Genomic DNA, 17,419 nt, shown 5'->3' with positions numbered 1-17,419 from the left:
ACACAAGGTGAGAGACCACACGAGAGGAGGATTTTCTCGTGCTGGAATTCATGGAGTGAAAGGAGAAAAAAGCAAGAAAGACTGGAGGGATAAAGAGATTGGGAGGGAGGGAAGGAGACAGGGAGGGACCAATGCGAGGTTGTCCGAGGGTAAGCTGCGTGACTGTAACAGTGTCGTGGACTGTATGCTGTTTTTATCACATGGTAAAGAGTACATCCTTTTCAAAACCCACTTGGTTTGCGTTCGCTCCGTCGTCCCATTCTACTGAGGAGGGAGCGAGTGTGAGGTTGGACGTCATCCTCCGGACGTTTTAATCACTTGTGACACTTCTTAGAAGGGCGTTTTTCCTCTGAGTGAAGCTGCTTCTCCTGTGCTGTGAAGTAAGATTGTGTGTTATTTTTAATCCATATTTTTCTTACTTGTAGTGTTATTGCAGGAATTGGTCAAAGTAGTAAAAGGATGTTCTAGATGTTTCCTTTCTCATCAGACTGAAGTTTGAATGTAGGAATGCCGGATTAATTGGACAACTGGGCAACAATAGAACAAAGGCAGAAAAAAAATTCTCTATAATATTTAATATATAATTTCTAACATATGATGTATAATGTAGTCTTGCTATTCAGCTTCCAGATGATTTCAATTGAGTCGAGTGCAGTAAATAGATGGCCACTGATAGCATATTAACTCGATTTCTCAAGGTGTCTTCGTTTTGATTCTTGTACTGATAGAAATACGATGTTTGGATAATATTATGTTCTTGCTGTCGAGCAGGTTAATTGTTTTTTAGAGCGTAAACAGACGCCCGTAACTGAACCGAACGCTCCCGTTTTCAATTTATTTTAAAATACAGCACTTGCTAAATATCCCATCTACTATCCAATATATTGTTCCGATGGACAAATCTAGAAGCATGATATAAGCTTAATAGAGATGTTCACAAACTTTTGTAAAGACCGAATCGAATGATTTGATGTTTCCTGCAATCAAATTTTCACCAACTTTCTGACCACAATCCAGACACAGCAGGTATTTTGGTGGGACCGAAATGCAATAGCAGAGCTGTTCCATGTATTAAATAATGTGCATTTATATTCACAGTGTTTGGCAGACACCCTTTAGGGCAGACATACAATTATTTCATTAATACAACCAAGCCGTTGAGAGTGGTTAAGGCTCTGGGTTGCTGACTGGAAGCTCGTGGTAACGCACGTGGTCACAACAGCACCAGTTGCACAGCTCACAATGTACACAGGACGATGCCTTTTTTCACACTGACTTATGAAGTTTGGTGCTCCCTGGGACTGTGCATGTAGTCTTGTGCTGCCATCTGTTGGCGTGTTACAAAACTAATCTCGAAACATTTTGATACCACCTTGTGTATATTACTGATAATGTATCAAAGTTGAAGGTATCATACGGTGACTCCAAAATGGGTCATTCTAGTCAATACTGTTTCTAAAATAGGTGCTGGTCAGGCTTGTCTAAAAGAATATTAAAATGTCCTATTTCATTGTACTCTGGGCAGCAAGCCAAAGCTTATCCTTGAGTGCCACCACAGCAAACACATCATCTTGGAGTCTCAGTTACAAGCATGTCAACTACTCAGTGCATTTATCCCAGCAGGACTGTATCTGAATTTCAATGGCCATCTCGCTGTGCATTAGCTGGCCATATTATTAGAGCATATTGAGGTGAAATACATTGCTATTTCTTGCTTCAGATGTTGAGTAAGTACATGCTCATACATTTATATGAAACAGACTGTGGAGCATCGCGATGGATGGCTTTTTTAACTGTACTACACTTTAGAATAATATTAGATCAGTTGTAATGATTTTATTAGTTGATTCTCCACATATGTTACAGTGAAAATATAAAGAGGAGGAAAACAGTCCTTGCAATTATTCTGCTGAAAAAAGACCAGCTAAATGTGGTGCCAACCTGTCAGACTGGGGAAATGCTAAAGTAGCTATTAGACTCAGCGGGGCTCTAAATGACAGTGGTGCCTACAGCTGGACTGCTGTAACTCTCACAGTGTGGGACTTTTCAAGCTGAAATAACACCCTAGTGTAAGCACATTTCAAAAGCCTGCATCTTTAGAAACGATGCGTCTAATGATAAGATTTCAAGCACAAATGACTGTTTTTATGCATTCACATTGAATAAGCCAATTATTATTATATATAGACAGAAATTTGTGGACACTTGATCAAAAGAGTGTCCACAATCAATAAGATCAAGCTTTTTGAACACCCCATTCCACATTTCATCTCTATTTGCCATTATAATAAGCACCCCTCTTTCAGGAAGATGTTCCACTAGATTTTGAAGTGTGTTTGTGGAGATTTGTCGAAATTCATTCAGCCACAAGAGTGTTAGTAAAGTCAGCCATTGATATAGGTGGGATGAGGAGAACTGGGGTGCAGTCAGTGTTCCAAATCATCAGTTCAATAGGATTGAGATCAAAGCTCTATAGCAGGCTGTCTTTCTTTCCAACTTATGTAAAGCATATCTTCTTAAAGTTGGCTTTGTGCACTGGGGTAGTATTATTATGCTGGAACAGGTTCAGGTCTCCTAGTTCAAGTAAAAAGAAAATGTAATGCACATTCAAAGGCACCCTATACAATTGTGTGCCTCCAACAGTTAGCTGGAAAATAGAAGTGGTTGCTTAGTGGTTAAGGCTTTGGACTCCCATCACTTCGGTGATGAGTTCAAATTCCAGCCACACCAAGCTGCTACTCCTGGACCCATGAGCATGACCCTTAACCCCACAGCTTCTCAGTTGTGTGAATTAGATAAATGTAAGTCCGTAAGCGTGTCTGCCAAATGCCATAAATGAGAACTATATATAGCGGTAAAAATGTATTTAATTCAGAATTGATTTTTACTATTTACAGCAGTTTGATTGAGAAAGGTACAGTATAGAACCACTCTTGTAACCGAATTAGCACTTGACTTACAACTAGGGTTGTTTCATGCACTGCAGGTGACCATTCTCAAGTGCCTTGATGCTAATTATCATGTGAGGAACTCCAAGTCAGCCAATCCTGATGCTGCGGAATGTTACCGCGTAGTCATAGCGATGAACGGGATGGAGGCAATGGCGCTGGCATCTCCCACTCCAAAAGAAAAGAACTGGGCAAGAAGAGAACCCAGAGCCTCAAGGTCTGTCATGGCCTATGCAAGAAGATCCAGAAAGTTTTGCAGGGTCCAGCAGAGCTTGATGCGTATAACCTTCATACGCATACCTCTGTAGAAGTGGAAGACGACATGTTTATCTATGGAAAAAGCCGGGAACCTTCTAGCAATGAGTCTGTTGTGACCTTGAATAAAAGTCCTTTTGAATCAAGCAGTAAATACCTGATAGGCGAGGTTGAGTTAAACAGTGAAAATACCATTAAAAGCCCATGTTCAACACCAATGAACAGCCCTGCCTCAAACTATAAAGTATTAACTAGCACAGATTTTATGGCCAAGAGAATAAACATGGAAGCTCCACAAACACCGGGGAAAGTAGAGGCAGAAGATGCAGGAAGAAGCAAGGAAAGACGTTCCAGCACTATAGTAGAACATATTTTGAAAGAGCTTCAGGGAATTAATAAAATTCAGGAGGAGATCTCAGACTTGAGGCAGTACCTGAACTCAGTGAGCGGCTCCGTTGATGAGGTGTCTTTCTGCGTGGATTCTGTGCTGATGGAAATCGAGGGGCTCTATTCGGCATGCTCAACCAGTCAGCCCTCACCTCAAAGGCTAACGGTTCATCAAAGGAGCAATCTGAATGATGTGGCAACTAGCCCAAGACACAGAAGTCCATTATTAAAAAGGCCTGAAAAGAACGAAACTCCTTTTAGTGATGTAGCAAGAAAGTCCAGAGAAGATCATGCTGTGGTTTCCGACAACTCCAAGAACTCTCCTGGCAGAGACAATGCTTCCAATTATGCCGAACAAGATCGGGTTTATGGACAGGATTTTCCAAGTTCTAGCTCTTTGTCAGACCATAGCTTTAAAAGTATAGAGCATAATGACCGTTATCATTCAATGGAGTCAGATCTACAAAGGGCAGGCTGGGATACCTCAGGCATACGTTTAAGTCACAGCGGAGAAGGAGGATGGAGTGAGGAGGATTGCTGCTCTTGTCAGAATAGCACTGATGATTTAAAAGACCATAGAAAACCCAATTCCTGGTGTAGGTATCATGGTGAAGCAACTCCAGGCCATTCTTCCCGAAGCAGCTCTGAGCACCTTTCATTGCTGTTTGGACACCAGTACAGCTCCTTGTCCAGTTTGTCCAGCGTTGCAGACTGGAGACAACCCAGGAGACATACAGGCCTCGATACTGAATGTGATTGCACGTTGAATTGCCCCTATTCTCGTAGTTCAGGTTACCACACTATGGATGCATATGTCGACGACCTGTGCAGTGGCCAGTCCAGGAGCATTAGCTGTTCCACTATGGTGCTGACCGATTATGATGATGTTTGCCCAGATTTAAACTCGTCTTGTGAAAATTCTTTTGTGTATTCTGGAGAAAGCATAGAGAGAGGCTGGTCCAAGAAGGCTAACCCAAGCATGTCTGAAGATCATCAAACATCAGACATCAGTCATCCAAATATTGTGAGTGATGTATTAAAGGTGAACCAAGCCATGCTGACCTTTCAGTCGGCACTTCATGGAGCTATGAGAAGGCTTGAAGGGTCTGTTCCAAATGAACTTTTTCTGGAGGATGATTCCACTGTAGAGGGACCTGATTTGGATCAGGGAATACTGTCTAGCAATGAGACCTTAGATCAAAGCTTGGTCGAGGGACAATTTCATGAAAAATTCGACTCGCCTGACCTACAAATGGACCAAACAAATGACCCGCAAATCCTTGATTCTCAGGAATCGACATCTGGCACAGTGTCCCCTTCTTGTGAAACTGAATACTTTTTAATCGACTGTTCATCCAGTGAAGAGGAACCTCTAATAGGTCCAGAGCTTTCATGTGATCCTGGTTCTTTTGAATTCATCCCAGAGACAGGGTCAGTCGAAGGATGTCATGGGAAGTCAGGGCATAAAGAAATGACCCATCTTGACCTTAAGGGCACTGAGCCAGGATCTCTGGGGACAGTCCATGAAGCAGAAGCTGAGTTTAATAAGGGAGAGGCTCAGGTAAACTCAGGCAACGAGAACGCTGATAATTTTGACCCTCACCACCAGAAGTGCCTTGCCAATATCCAACGTGTTCTCAAAGAGCAAAGACAAAAACATAGGTTGTTTCGGAATTCTACGGAGTCAAAGCATGTTTTTTCAGAAGAAGAATTCAATCCAGGTATCATTTTCATGTAAACCTGTATATACAGCGTCTCACAAAAGTGAGTGCACCCCTCACATTTCAGCAACCATTTTATGTTCTCAAGAGACAATACTTTAGAAATTAAACTTGGATATATTGTAGTTTGTACAGCAGTACAGATTTACAGTCCTTCGAAAATAACTTAACATACAACCATTACTGTCTAAATAACTGCCAACAAACATGAGTACACCCTAAGTGAACATGTCAAAACTGTATTCAATGTGTCAGTATTTTGTGTGAGCACCATTGTTATCCAGCACTGCCTTAATCCTCCTGGGCATGGATTTCACCAGAGCTGCACAGGTTGTTGCTGGGATCCTCTTCCATGCCTCCATAATCACTAGTTGTCAACTTGTTGGTGTGTTTGGGGTCTTTTTTTTATGTTGGAAAACTGCTGTTCGGCCCAGTTTCTGAAGGAAGAGCATCGTGTTCTGCTTCAGAATCTCACAGTACATGTTGAAATCCATGTTTCCCTCAATAAACCACAGCCCCCCCAGTACCAGCAGCACTCACGCAGCCCCAGACCGTGACGCTACCACCACCATGCTTGACTGTAGGCACAACACAATTTTCTTGGTTCTCCTCACCAGGGTGTCGCCACAAATGCTGGACACCATCTGAGCCAAACAAGTTTATCTTAGTGTCCTTAGACCACAGGATCTGTTCCGAGTGGAACCCATCTTGGAAAACCTCTGTATGATCCTGTCCATTTTACTGTAACTTAGTTTCTGGGTGTTATTGATTTTCTTATAGACGTGGCATCTTTGTGGAAAGCAACAATTCTAATTCTAAAATCTTTAAAGAGTCTTGATTATGAGATGCTTGTTGAATCTATAGCTTTCCATATAAGAGAATTGGACTCAAAGCACCACATTTTAACTGCTCTAATATAAGATAAATAAAATTGTATGGTCCTGTCAAGCAGACAAAAACATGAACCTGATCAATAGGACGTGTGGCTTTGCATGGTTAAGCTCCATATAGCTGTTATCACTTAGTGTGTACTCACTTTTGTTGCCAGTTATTTAGACAATAATGTATATTGTTATTTTTAGAAGACAGTTAATCTGTACTGCTACACCACTGCACATTGATACTCTAAAATATATCCAATTTTCATTTCTATAATATTTTGTACCAAAATGGTTGCTGAATTATGAGGGGAGATACTGTACATCGTCAAATGTACAAACGTTTGCAGTGAACTTAACAAAGCTGTTTTGTCTTGATCTGTTTTACAGAGGAAATCCGAGAGGTTAATCAGGTCACTTTTGGTTAATTTTCTTTATCATCAAAATTGCTTTCTATATTATTTATGTAACATTTTTAACTAAGAGCATGCTCTTTTTACTAATGCATGAAACCAGTTCAGAATATTGTCCCCAGTCTCAGTGTCTGTCTCTTGTTACCATGTATTTGTTTGCAACTCTTTTCTGTGTGTTGTTTGAATAAAGTGTAAGATTTTTGTCATCCACTCATTCTTGGAGGAGACACGGAGAACAGTTGTGTTCGTTTTTACTAATGAAAGTGGTGAAACTTAACCAGTCATGCATCCATCATTTATATTAGTCTTAATTAGCTTGTTTTTTGGTTGCTTTAGACCATCTTATGGCATTAATATTAATCAGAATTTTTTTCTGGATTAAATAGGGTCAGGAGAGCGGTGGCAATTCCAGACATGACTGGGTCAAAGCAGGGTAAGTTCTCTTTATTTTTCTCCCCTAGAGGTCGCAATGTTGTAAATGAATTTATATCATCAAATAATGTTAGAGTCCTTGTTAAAAAATGTGTAAAACCCCTATTTCGGACATAATTGCAAAGCACTGAACTATATAATGGTAGCCATGTTGGTTACTTTCACCCAAAGCAAGTCTTTAACATTTCCTGCTCCTAAACAACCTCAAACCATTAAGCTTCCACCTCAGTGTTTGATTTGTGATCACTCTCTTGTTCTCAGTCTTACACAAGTTCTTTTATTAGATTCGAGTTATATTTATATTAATTTTGTAATCTTGCGTACCAGTGTAGATTTATTCATTACTAGAGATTTAAAGCACTTTTGTACGTCGCTCTGGATAAGGGCGTCTGCTAAATGCCGCAAATGTAAATGTAAATGTATTAGAGACACAAATGTCACATTTGAACTTTCTTTCAGTCATTCATGGTCCAATTCTTTTGTATTTTGTCTTTTTAATTTTTTTTCTCTTTTCTTTTTTTTCCTTTTGAGAGAAAAAATACATATATTTATTAAGGCAAAAATACTTTTTGAACCAATGAGACACGGCAACACAAAGGTGGTGTCATATCCAAAAAACAACAAACAAACAAACAAAAAAGATTACCACTGGTCATGAAAAAAAAAAAATCATATATTCAAGTTTATACAAATGCTTTTTCCTCATTTTGACAGCAACTATATACATGCATATGGGAAGCTATTGTCTGAAGGTTTTTCTATCACATGTACACCAGTCAGGCGTAACATTGACATTATAACATTATGACTGGTGAAGGGAATAACACTGTTTATCTCTTTATCATGGCACCTGTTCGTGGGTGGGATTTGTTTATTAGGCAGCAAGTGAACATTTTGTCCTCAAAGTTGATGTTAGAAACAGGTAAAATGGGCGAGCGTAAGGATTTAGGCGAGTTTGACAAATTGAGACATCTCGGTCAGAGCATCTCCAAAACTGCAGCTCTTGTGGCATGTTCCTGGTCTGTAGTGGTCAGTATCTATCAAAAGTGCTCCAATGAAGGAACAGTGGTGATCTGGCGACAGGGTCACATGCGGTCGAAGCTCATTGATGCACGTGGGGAGCGAGGGCTGGTCTGTGTGGTCCGATCCAACAGACGAGCTCCTGTAGCTCAAACTTCTAAAGAAGTTGATACTGTTAATGATCAATGAGTCACGACTGTTTCGACAGCAAAAGGGGACCAACACAATATTAGGCAGGTGGTCATAATGTTATGCCTGATCGGTGTGTATACTGTATTCTGTCTATCCACTCATCCACTGTAGGTCAACTCAACATCAAAAGTCATGCTAAAATGCTCATCATATAAATATTTTGTCCATGCACATGTTTTAAATCTTCGATCTTTGGTGCTATCCACAGAAGTGGGAGTGGCCTGTTTGGGATTGACAGCATGCCAGACTTGCGGAAGAGGAAACCAATCCCTCTCGTCAGTGACGTGGTAGGTGCTGATCTTCCGAATACAATAATTTTAATCAGTCCATGAATTAGAATTAAGATTAAAAGTCATGACTTCATGCCTGTTAGAGACACTATTATAAGATTTGTTTGTCTGGAAGGTGTTTTTTAGTTTTTTGTTTTTTTTTACAATTATTAAAAGTCTTGCCAGATACACTTTATGAACAAAAAGGTTTGTGGACACCTGACCATAACATTAATATTTGCTTTTTGAACATCCCATTCTACATTTGCTCTTTATAATGAGCTCCACGCTTTTGGGAAGATGTGCCATTAGATTTTGTGTACATTTTGCTCATTCCGCCACAAGGGTGTTAAATAAAGGGGCTGGTGTAGGTGGGAAGGTGAGGAGGCCTGGAGTGCAGTCAGCATTCACATTCATCATTCAATAGGGTTGGCACTCTATAGCAGAAGATCTTCATAGGGCTGGCTTTTTGCACACGGTCATGCTGGAGCAGGTTTGGGTTTTCAATTAAAAGTGAAGGAAATGTTTTTTCTATTACATCCAAAAGCATCTTATACAATTGTGTTGCCTGCAAATTTGTGGAAACAGTTTGAGGAACAACCACATATGGCTGGGAATGTCAGGCGTCAAAACCCTTTTGCTCATATAGTGTAGTAACATTCATTCATACATTTTGCATACTGTTTAAAACATTGTCCTGCAGCGATCAGTGCACCTGTAAATACATTAAATGTAAATAGAAGTAAATGTGGAAGAAGTTTTGATGAATTTATTTTTTTTTTTTCAATAAACTTCTCTTGAATGCATTCACTCATTGTATCCAGGCTATGGTAAGTTTAAAAAGCAGATCAATCCACTCTAGCTGTTGTTTGTTCAGTAGGAATGGGTGGTACTGACTTTGCGAATCAGTATTCTTCCATTCCGGCATCGTGAAATACGATTATTTAAGAGTCTCTCCCCTGTTGTAGCTTCACTCCTTCTTCATATTGAACGCGAATAAACCTTTGCTTCCTCATACTCGGGCACGATGAGATATCTGCCATGCAAATGAGATCTCCCTGTTTGTCCATGGAAATCTCTCCATGTGATGTTTGTTTTTATGTATTTGCACAATAGAGTAATTGTTCCTCCGTCGACCTGCCAGTAGTTTTTACGTTGCGTTACATGCCCAGCCATGTAGCAGGCCATTAGGCACTACTTATACAATTCCACCTCCGGTTGAATTGTTGATGAGTCGTAGTTTATGCATTTACCAGTGATGCTCAGGTTCTATCCTCAACCCCTTCAACCTTCTTACTCGATTGAATTTCCCACCTCACTCGTTTTTTTTTTTTTTTTTTTTTTTTTTAATATTGCACATAGTTATGATGTAGCTACGTTTTGCAATTAAACATTATCTGACTATATTGGAATGTAATTGTCATTCTCCATGTAACAGGCGCTGGTTCAAGCCAGAAAAGCTGGTATTGTATCTGCTATGGCTTCCCGTGCTTCCGTTAAAGACGAGGAGCTGGTGAGTAGGATGCTACTTTTTTTTATTTTGTGAGATCTTTTTCCACCAATCCTGGTAATGCTTTATTATAACACCATCTTTGGGCAACTTTGGAGAAACAATTGTAAAGTTTTAGGAAAAAGAAAAAAAAAAAGTTTTCGAAATACTTTTAATAAATTATTTTTATTTAGTAACTTTCACAGAAAAATCGATAAATAATCAAACTCAACCGACAGTAAATAAAAATCCGAATGCTACACAATGTAACTTTATTAAGCAAAATAATTGTTTTAAATTGTACATTAAATTTACATTTTTGAATGTCGATGTCGGTTTATTTCCAAAACCCAATTTAGTAATAAAAGTAATAAAAGTAGAACAACATTAAAAAAAAAAAAAAAAACACCGAATACATTTAGTTCTATAATCAGAGCACATCTAAGCGAAAGTAAAAACTGTTCCACAGTTTGGGTGCAGCTACTAAAAACGATTCGATTCTTTCTTAATGTTGAACTTGCATTTGGAACGTTGAACAAACTCTGATTGTTTCAGGCAGAGAAAGAACGCTCTTGTTTGTAATTAAATTTCTATTGTTCAGCAGTCATAACTTTGTACATCACCACAGTATTCACCTGTGACACTATTGTTTATTATGCATTTTATATATATATATATATATTAGATTAGATTAGATTAGATTCAACTTTATGGTCATTGTGCAGGGTACATGTACAGAGCCAATGAAATGCAGTTAGCATCTAACCAGAAGTGCATAGATAGCTTATTTATTTATATACACAAACAGCCACCAAACCCCAAACACACACCCTACCAGACAGTTCATATTCACAACGAAACTAAACAGGTTGGAGACCATTTGGCCATAGACAGAAGGTCTGATATGATTTTACTTTGTTACGATAACCATACCGATTCTACGTTTCGTGTGGCAGGCAAACATAGCAGCGTTAGCGCAAACTGCCGCTAATCCACCATATACATATATACTGCATAGTTTATACAGTACAGGACTGTAAACTGCTCCGTTTTTATAAACTACACAGTACATTACCCCATACTGATCACCATTCTTTAAAACTCCTGTGTAGGCAAGGCCATGTCTTGAATTATACAATTTTTAAGTTACGATGAGGTCATAGGGACACATCAGTGTAATATATATTATATATACATTATAATATATATCGTCCATTAAAAAAAAAATGGTAATCTAATTAGGAGAATCTTAAAAAGCGATTCTCTAGCAGACTAGAGGCAATTAATAGCCTTTCAAATCAGGGTCATATGATAATGCTTGTGTGCACCTATCGAAGAAACAGAGCGATAGTTTAGACCTACATTGAGGGTAATCAGTTTGGTTTAAAATAAAGGCATGATTTACCTTCCGGAAAACTTTCAACTAACGCCAGGGTTTCAGTTGCACCAGGAGCATCGGTTGTAAAAGGTCAATCATAATAAATAATTAATAAATAATTACAAATAAATAATACAATTAAAAATGACATGTTCAAATTAACTTAAATAACTTAACTGATTTTTCCATTATGGGATTGAATAAATGAAATAAATTCACAATAATTGCATTTATTTAATTCAGGAACTTTATGAATTATGTTACTAATATAAGTATGTAACATGCACACGTTATTTGCCTATTAAATGTTGCCTATTATTCTTTCTTAATGTTTGTGGGTTAAAATTGTGCTGTTGAATTGCTTTGAGTTGCTCTTTTTAGATTATGATCATTTTCCTTACACAATGAGGCGTTAAGGCTCTCTTACCTCTCGCCTGCAGAAGAACCATGTGTATAAGAAAACATTGCAGGCTCTGATCTACCCGATCTCCTGCACGACGCCACATAAGTTCGAGATCTGGACAGCGACGACTCCGACGTACTGCTACGAGTGCGAAGGGCTGCTGTGGGGTATCGCACGCCAGGGCATGAGATGTACCGAGTGCGGGGTCAAATGTCACGAAAAGTGTCAGGAGCTCCTCAACGCAGACTGCCTGCAGCGTGAGTTCTGACGAACACGTCCAAAATAGCTTAAAAGAGTTCTTGAAGATTAAAAATGAGATTTTCTGAAGGAAAAAAAAACTTGATAACTAGATGATAAAAGACAGGTGTGGGTCAGGAAACAAAATATCGACATTTTGGGGTCCATGACCAGGAAACTCCTCAGACCTAAATCATATTGAGAACTTGATGATGGAGTAATCGTTTCTCAGCAGGCAGGTAGATAAACAAAACCACTAATTCTGACAAACTCCGAGCATTGATTATGCAGGAATGGCCTGCCACCAGTCAGGATGTGGCCCAGAAGTGGATTGACAGAATGCCAGGGCGAATTGCAAAGGTCTTAAACAAGAAGGGTTAAACACTGGAAATGTTGACTCTTTACAATAAACTTAATGAGGTTGCCAATAAAAGCCTTTGTCGCCATAATCATGCTTCAGTATACCATAGTGACATCTGACAAAAAAGATCTGAAGCACCGAAGCAGCAGGATTCGTGAAAAATTTCTATTTGTGTCATTCTCAAAACTTGCCACAACTGTATAAAGGGCAACTTCTCACCTTTACTGGGTTGGTTACTGACACAGATTTTGAGTTTAGTGATGCAAAACATATTATTTGGACACCTGACTATGTGGTGGTTCTTCAAACTGTTCCCACAAAGTTGAAGGCACACAATTGTGTAGAAAGTCTTTGGATTCAGTAGAATGAAATTCTTCCTTCACTTCAGCTACGAGTCCCAAACCTGTTACAAAGCTCCATTAAGATATGCTTCACATAGTTCGGAGTGGAAGATCTTCTGCTACATCAGTATCGGACTCAACCTACACCCTTGTGGCTGATTGAATCTCACGGTTATCCACAAGAACACGCCAAAATCGAGTGGCGCATCTTCCCAGAAGAGTGGAGGTTATTGTAAGAGCGAATGGAGACTAAATGTGGAACGAGATTTTCAAAAATCTTAGTCTGGTGTCTACAAACATTGTTCTATATTGTGTATGTAGCAATTAGATTTATTACATTAGACACATTTAATCCAAGGACACACTATACAATTGTGTTGCCTTCAGTTTTGTGATAACAGTTTGGTGAAGGGCAACATGTGGATGTGTAGTTATATTTGTTATATTTGTTATATTATAACTTATATAGTTATATTTGCCATTAAAAAAGCATTGAAGCTGATATTGTAATAAACTCGCAAAATCTATTAATAGCTGTGTGATGGTTTAACAGGATATAGAGCCAGTCTGAAAATGTATTTGCATAAAATATTAATAAGACGGTTGTAGTTTGCATTCGAACCAGATATCCGTAAAGGGAAAAAAAATCCACCGAGAACATACGACATTTTATAATCAACAGGCATCCAAGATTTATTTTTTCATGATGTTTTAGAATTTATCGACAGTTTTTAACGTCAGGCTGTACATTACCCACAATTCCATTCAGGCTTATAGAGGACTGGTGTTTCCCATGTAACATACATGTTTAAACCCAAAAAGAATGTCCTCCTGTCTCGTTAACCGCAGGTGCGGCCGAGAAAAGCTCGAAACACGGTGCCGAAGATCGCACGCAGAACATCATCATGGCCATGAAGGACCGCATGAAGATCAGGGAGAGGAACAAACCTGAGATCTTCGAGCTCATCAGGGACGTGTTCATGATCGGCAAAACGGTTCACGCACAGCAGATGAAGACCATCAAGCAGAGCGTTTTGGACGGGACCTCCAAGTGGTCGGCCAAGATCAACATTACCGGTATGAACTCTTCAGGCATTATCGAAGGAACTTCCTAGTATGTTGGAGAACATTTGGAGAAAAGTAACACTGACACATGATTTCATGCATTGAAATTAATTGATAATTTCATGCAGTTGACAAGAAACCAGTATGCCTCAAGCTGTGGGTGTGTGTGTGTGTTATGTAGTAAAGTGTGCTCAGGGCTTGCAGGCCAAAGATAAGACGGGCTCGAGCGACCCTTACGTGACTGTCCAAGTGGGAAAGATGAAGAAGCGAACTAAGACCATCTACGGCAACTTGAACCCAGTGTGGGAGGAGAAGTTTCACTTGTGAGCGCGCCTCTCTTTCTCATTCTCAAGTAAGCGTGTGTAAACTTTTGCACTTGGTGATGTTTTCGTGTGTGTGTGTGTGTTTTCAGTGAGTGCCACAACTCATCAGACCGCATTAAGGTGCGCGTGTGGGACGAAGACGACGACATCAAGTCCCGCGTAAAACAGAGGCTAAAGAGAGAGTCGGACGATTTCCTGGGTCAGAGCATCATCGAGGTGCGGACACTCAGCGGCGAGATGGACGTCTGGTACAACCTGGGTAAGTGGGGGTGTGTGTGTGTCTGTCTGTCTGTCTGACACACACACACACACACAAACACACACACACACAAACACACACACACACAAACACACACACACATACAGAGACACACACACAGACAACACCTAGTGGAAAGTGCTCCCAGATTCCAAGCAGGGACAGTGGAGACGGAGAAAGGGAATGAGAAAATGGGAGAGAAGCTGCCTGTCCCTGGGTACACCGCCATCTGGACTTCCCTGGAAAGGCGTGGCAGACGATGGAGTACCGCCGGTCCTGTCTCGCGGCACAGGTGGCGGTGGCGGCTGCAGCACTCCTTGTTGACCTGGTCCTGCTCCCTCCACAGCAAAGTACCTCTCTTCCTGCAAGGGGTTTCGGCACCACTGTAACACACTCGTTAACATAGCTCGTTAAGCTATACCATCTTGACATCTGCCAGTGGCCACTCGTTTGTCAACCCGCCTTCCTCTTGCGACTGCTTGCGCTCAGTCACCGTTCGCCGACCCTTCCGCCCGTCTCTGCATGGTGGCTCTCTCTCCCTGTGGCTGGTGAATCTTTCCTCTTTATCGGCGTCGCCGGACTGAAACACATCGCACTGATTAGTCTCATCAGCTGCATGAGACTACATTTTCTTCAGTGTACTTCGATATCACCGATTACCAAGTGTCTCAAACACACTGAAATCTAGTAGAGTAACTGATGTTAGGAAACGATAAGACGTACTCGTAATGAGATCAGATCCGCGTGTACTGTTTACACAGACAGTGTGTGGTGTCGTCCTAAGAGCTCGTGTCAGTAAGGGGAATTAGTGAAAGCTGAATGGGCGAGTGTGTGCATGTGGGCTACGGGGATGAGTGAAGGGCCGCAGGGTCTCTCTCAGCTCGCTGTTCTCTCCTCACATGACATTATGCTGGTACTATTTTAAGATTCCCGAGCCTTTTGGGGAAAACCAAGAGTGCAGCGACACCCCGGCCGACGGGCGAACATCAGGTGGACCAGCGTTTCGTTCTTATCGATAACATTTTATTTACTATAAGATCCCAATTTCAAAAACATTGGGACACTGTGTATTGGGTCAGCTGTCCCAACACTTTTGTCCAAGCAAAGTATATTCAATATTATGCCAAAATAATTGGATAAATAAAGAATAGCAAGATTTCTTCTTCTTTTTTTTTTTTTTTTTACTGCAGTGTATAGATCAGGGCTCATTTGCAGCTTGATCTTGGTTGTGTTTTATGTTCAGAGCTTCTCATCGTCCTTGTGTTGTTCTTCTAATTGCCCTTTTCTGGAGCTGTGGCCTCCACAAAGGCTCTAGCAATTACAGGCAATAGTAGTAATTGAGTCTCGCTCTCTCTCTCCCTCTCTCTCTCTCTCTCTCTCTTCTCTCTCTTTCTCTCTCTCTCTCTCTCTCTCTCTCTCTCTCTCTCTCTCTCTGTGATGTTGCTTGATTATTATGTACCGACTCGAGTTGGAAACGGAGCGATCAGATGTCGTGTAGAAATGACCCCTTAATAATTTGCCTGTCAGAAGAAGAAGAGACGGCTTTGCATTTCTGGAGAAAAAGGCCACGATGTTCTCAGTCATGTTTTTTCTCTATATCTCTTTTATGGCATATAAATGAGTGGAGTTTTTCTTTCACTGACTCAATGCATCGATTTAGTTCATTTTGAAGTCGAGCCAACTGAATGTGTTTTTCTCCTCTATCTCTCTTTCTATTCTCTCTCTCTCTCTGTCTCTATTTCCCCCTCTTTCCTACATCTTCTCTCTGCATTTCTATCTTTTGCCCTCTCTTTGTTTCTCTCTTTGTTTCTCTCTCCCTCTCTCTGTCTGTCTTTTTTTCTGTATTTCTGTCTCTCCCCCCATCTCTGTCTTTGTCTCTCTCTCTTTTTCTCTCTCTCTGTTGTTCCCCATTTTGCTTACAACCTTTCCTCATTCTGTCTGCCTGTCTCTTTCTTTCTTTCTTTCTTTCTTTCTTTCTTTCTTTCTTTCTTTCTTTCTTTCTTTCTTTCTTTCTTTCTTTCTTTCTTTCTTTCTTTCTTTCTTTCTTTCTTTCTCTCTCTCTCTCTCCTCCTATTTTCTGTATTTCTGTCTCTCCTCCTTTTCTCTCTTTCTCATGCTCTTCCTTCACCCCATCTGTCTGTCCTCCTCTGTTTTCACTGTTTGTCCTTCTTTCTTACTCTCTTCTCCCTCTTTCTGTATTTCTCACTCTGTTTTTCTCTTTCTCCCTCCCTCCCTCTCTCTGTCTATTGTTACCCCTTTCTCGCTCTCTTTCCTCACACGATCTGTCTGTCCGTCTGTCTCTTTTTTTTCACTCTCTCTTATTTTCTCTCATTTTCTCTCTCTCTCTCTCTCTCTCTCTCTCTCTCTCTCTCTCTCTCGCCCTCTCCTCTTCTTACACTGTATCCTTTCACAGAAAAAAGGACTGATAAATCCGCAGTGTCCGGCGCAATCCGTCTTCATATCAGTGTGGAAATTAAAGGAGAAGAGAAAGTAGCTCCATACCATGTGCAGTACACCTGTCTCCATGAGGTACAGTGTCTCACACACATCCTACATGTCCACACACACACACACACACACACACACACACACACACACACACACACACACACACACACACCTTATTATATAAGGGTATTGAATGTACATGTAGAGGAATCACTGCATTAACATTCTTTTTCCGCAAAGCAAATTCTCATTCATTCATCTTTATTTTATTTTATAATTTTTTTTTTTAGTTCCATGTCATTAGGAGAATTTTGTTCCTGTTATTGCTTACCTTATAGCAGCTGTAAACAGTTTTTTCTCACACCAACCTCTGTTAACTTAATAAGGCTTAATTTATTTATTTATTCCTTGTTCCCAGTTTTTTTAATAGAAGAAAACGATACAAGTCATATATTTAATTTACAATGTTCTCTAGCAGCGAGCATCTCATGGACCTCTGCTTCACCACCACTTCGTTTCCCATCATCCTCCATGCTAGGTGACTCGGACTCCAACTATCAGAACACTCGGATGTGCTCTTGCACATTTAGACCGGTTTTG

The 17,419-nt window shown here is 40.3% G+C and overlaps 2 protein-coding genes across 3 annotated transcripts in view; both read left to right on the top strand.

Annotated features, from left to right (window-relative positions):
- Nucleotides 1-17,419, top strand: part of LOC310741139 (protein unc-13 homolog B-like) — an 81,815-nt gene that overhangs the window by 47,190 nt on the left and 17,206 nt on the right. For both annotated transcript variants that reach the window (XM_083568673.1, XM_083568672.1), the window contains exons 11-18: nucleotides 6,989-7,035; nucleotides 8,455-8,533; nucleotides 9,954-10,028; nucleotides 11,823-12,042; nucleotides 13,574-13,801; nucleotides 13,971-14,112; nucleotides 14,202-14,371; nucleotides 16,785-16,900. In XM_083568673.1, coding sequence (XP_083424799.1) covers nucleotides 6,989-7,035; nucleotides 8,455-8,533; nucleotides 9,954-10,028; nucleotides 11,823-12,042; nucleotides 13,574-13,801; nucleotides 13,971-14,112; nucleotides 14,202-14,371; nucleotides 16,785-16,900 — 1,077 coding nt within the window. The remainder of the gene's footprint in view (nucleotides 1-6,988; nucleotides 7,036-8,454; nucleotides 8,534-9,953; nucleotides 10,029-11,822; nucleotides 12,043-13,573; nucleotides 13,802-13,970; nucleotides 14,113-14,201; nucleotides 14,372-16,784; nucleotides 16,901-17,419) is intronic.
- Nucleotides 150-6,962, top strand: LOC310741157 (uncharacterized protein). The gene is made up of 3 exons (XM_083568707.1): nucleotides 150-380; nucleotides 2,987-5,311; nucleotides 6,580-6,962. Exons 2-3 carry the CDS (start codon nucleotides 3,061-3,063, stop codon nucleotides 6,615-6,617), a joined length of 2,289 nt encoding a protein of 762 aa, XP_083424833.1. The 5' UTR covers nucleotides 150-380; nucleotides 2,987-3,060; the 3' UTR covers nucleotides 6,618-6,962.

This window comes from Silurus aristotelis (assembly GCF_946808225.1).
Source record: "Silurus aristotelis genome assembly, chromosome: 18".
Classification (NCBI taxonomy): domain Eukaryota; kingdom Metazoa; phylum Chordata; class Actinopteri; order Siluriformes; family Siluridae; genus Silurus; species Silurus aristotelis.
Note: the sequence above shows the minus strand (reverse complement) of the source record. Positions and strands in the feature narration are given on the sequence as shown.

What these genes read in the sequence shown, in the direction of transcription:
- LOC310741157 (XM_083568707.1), top strand. Translation starts at nt 3,061, where the DNA reads ATGTTACCGCGTAGTCATAGCGATGAACGGGATGGAGGCAATGGCGCT. An exon ending in AGAAGAAGAATTCAATCCAG is followed by an intron (nt 5,312 to 6,579) that starts GTATCATTTTCA and finishes TCTGTTTTACAG; the next exon opens with AGGAAATCCGAGAGGTTAAT.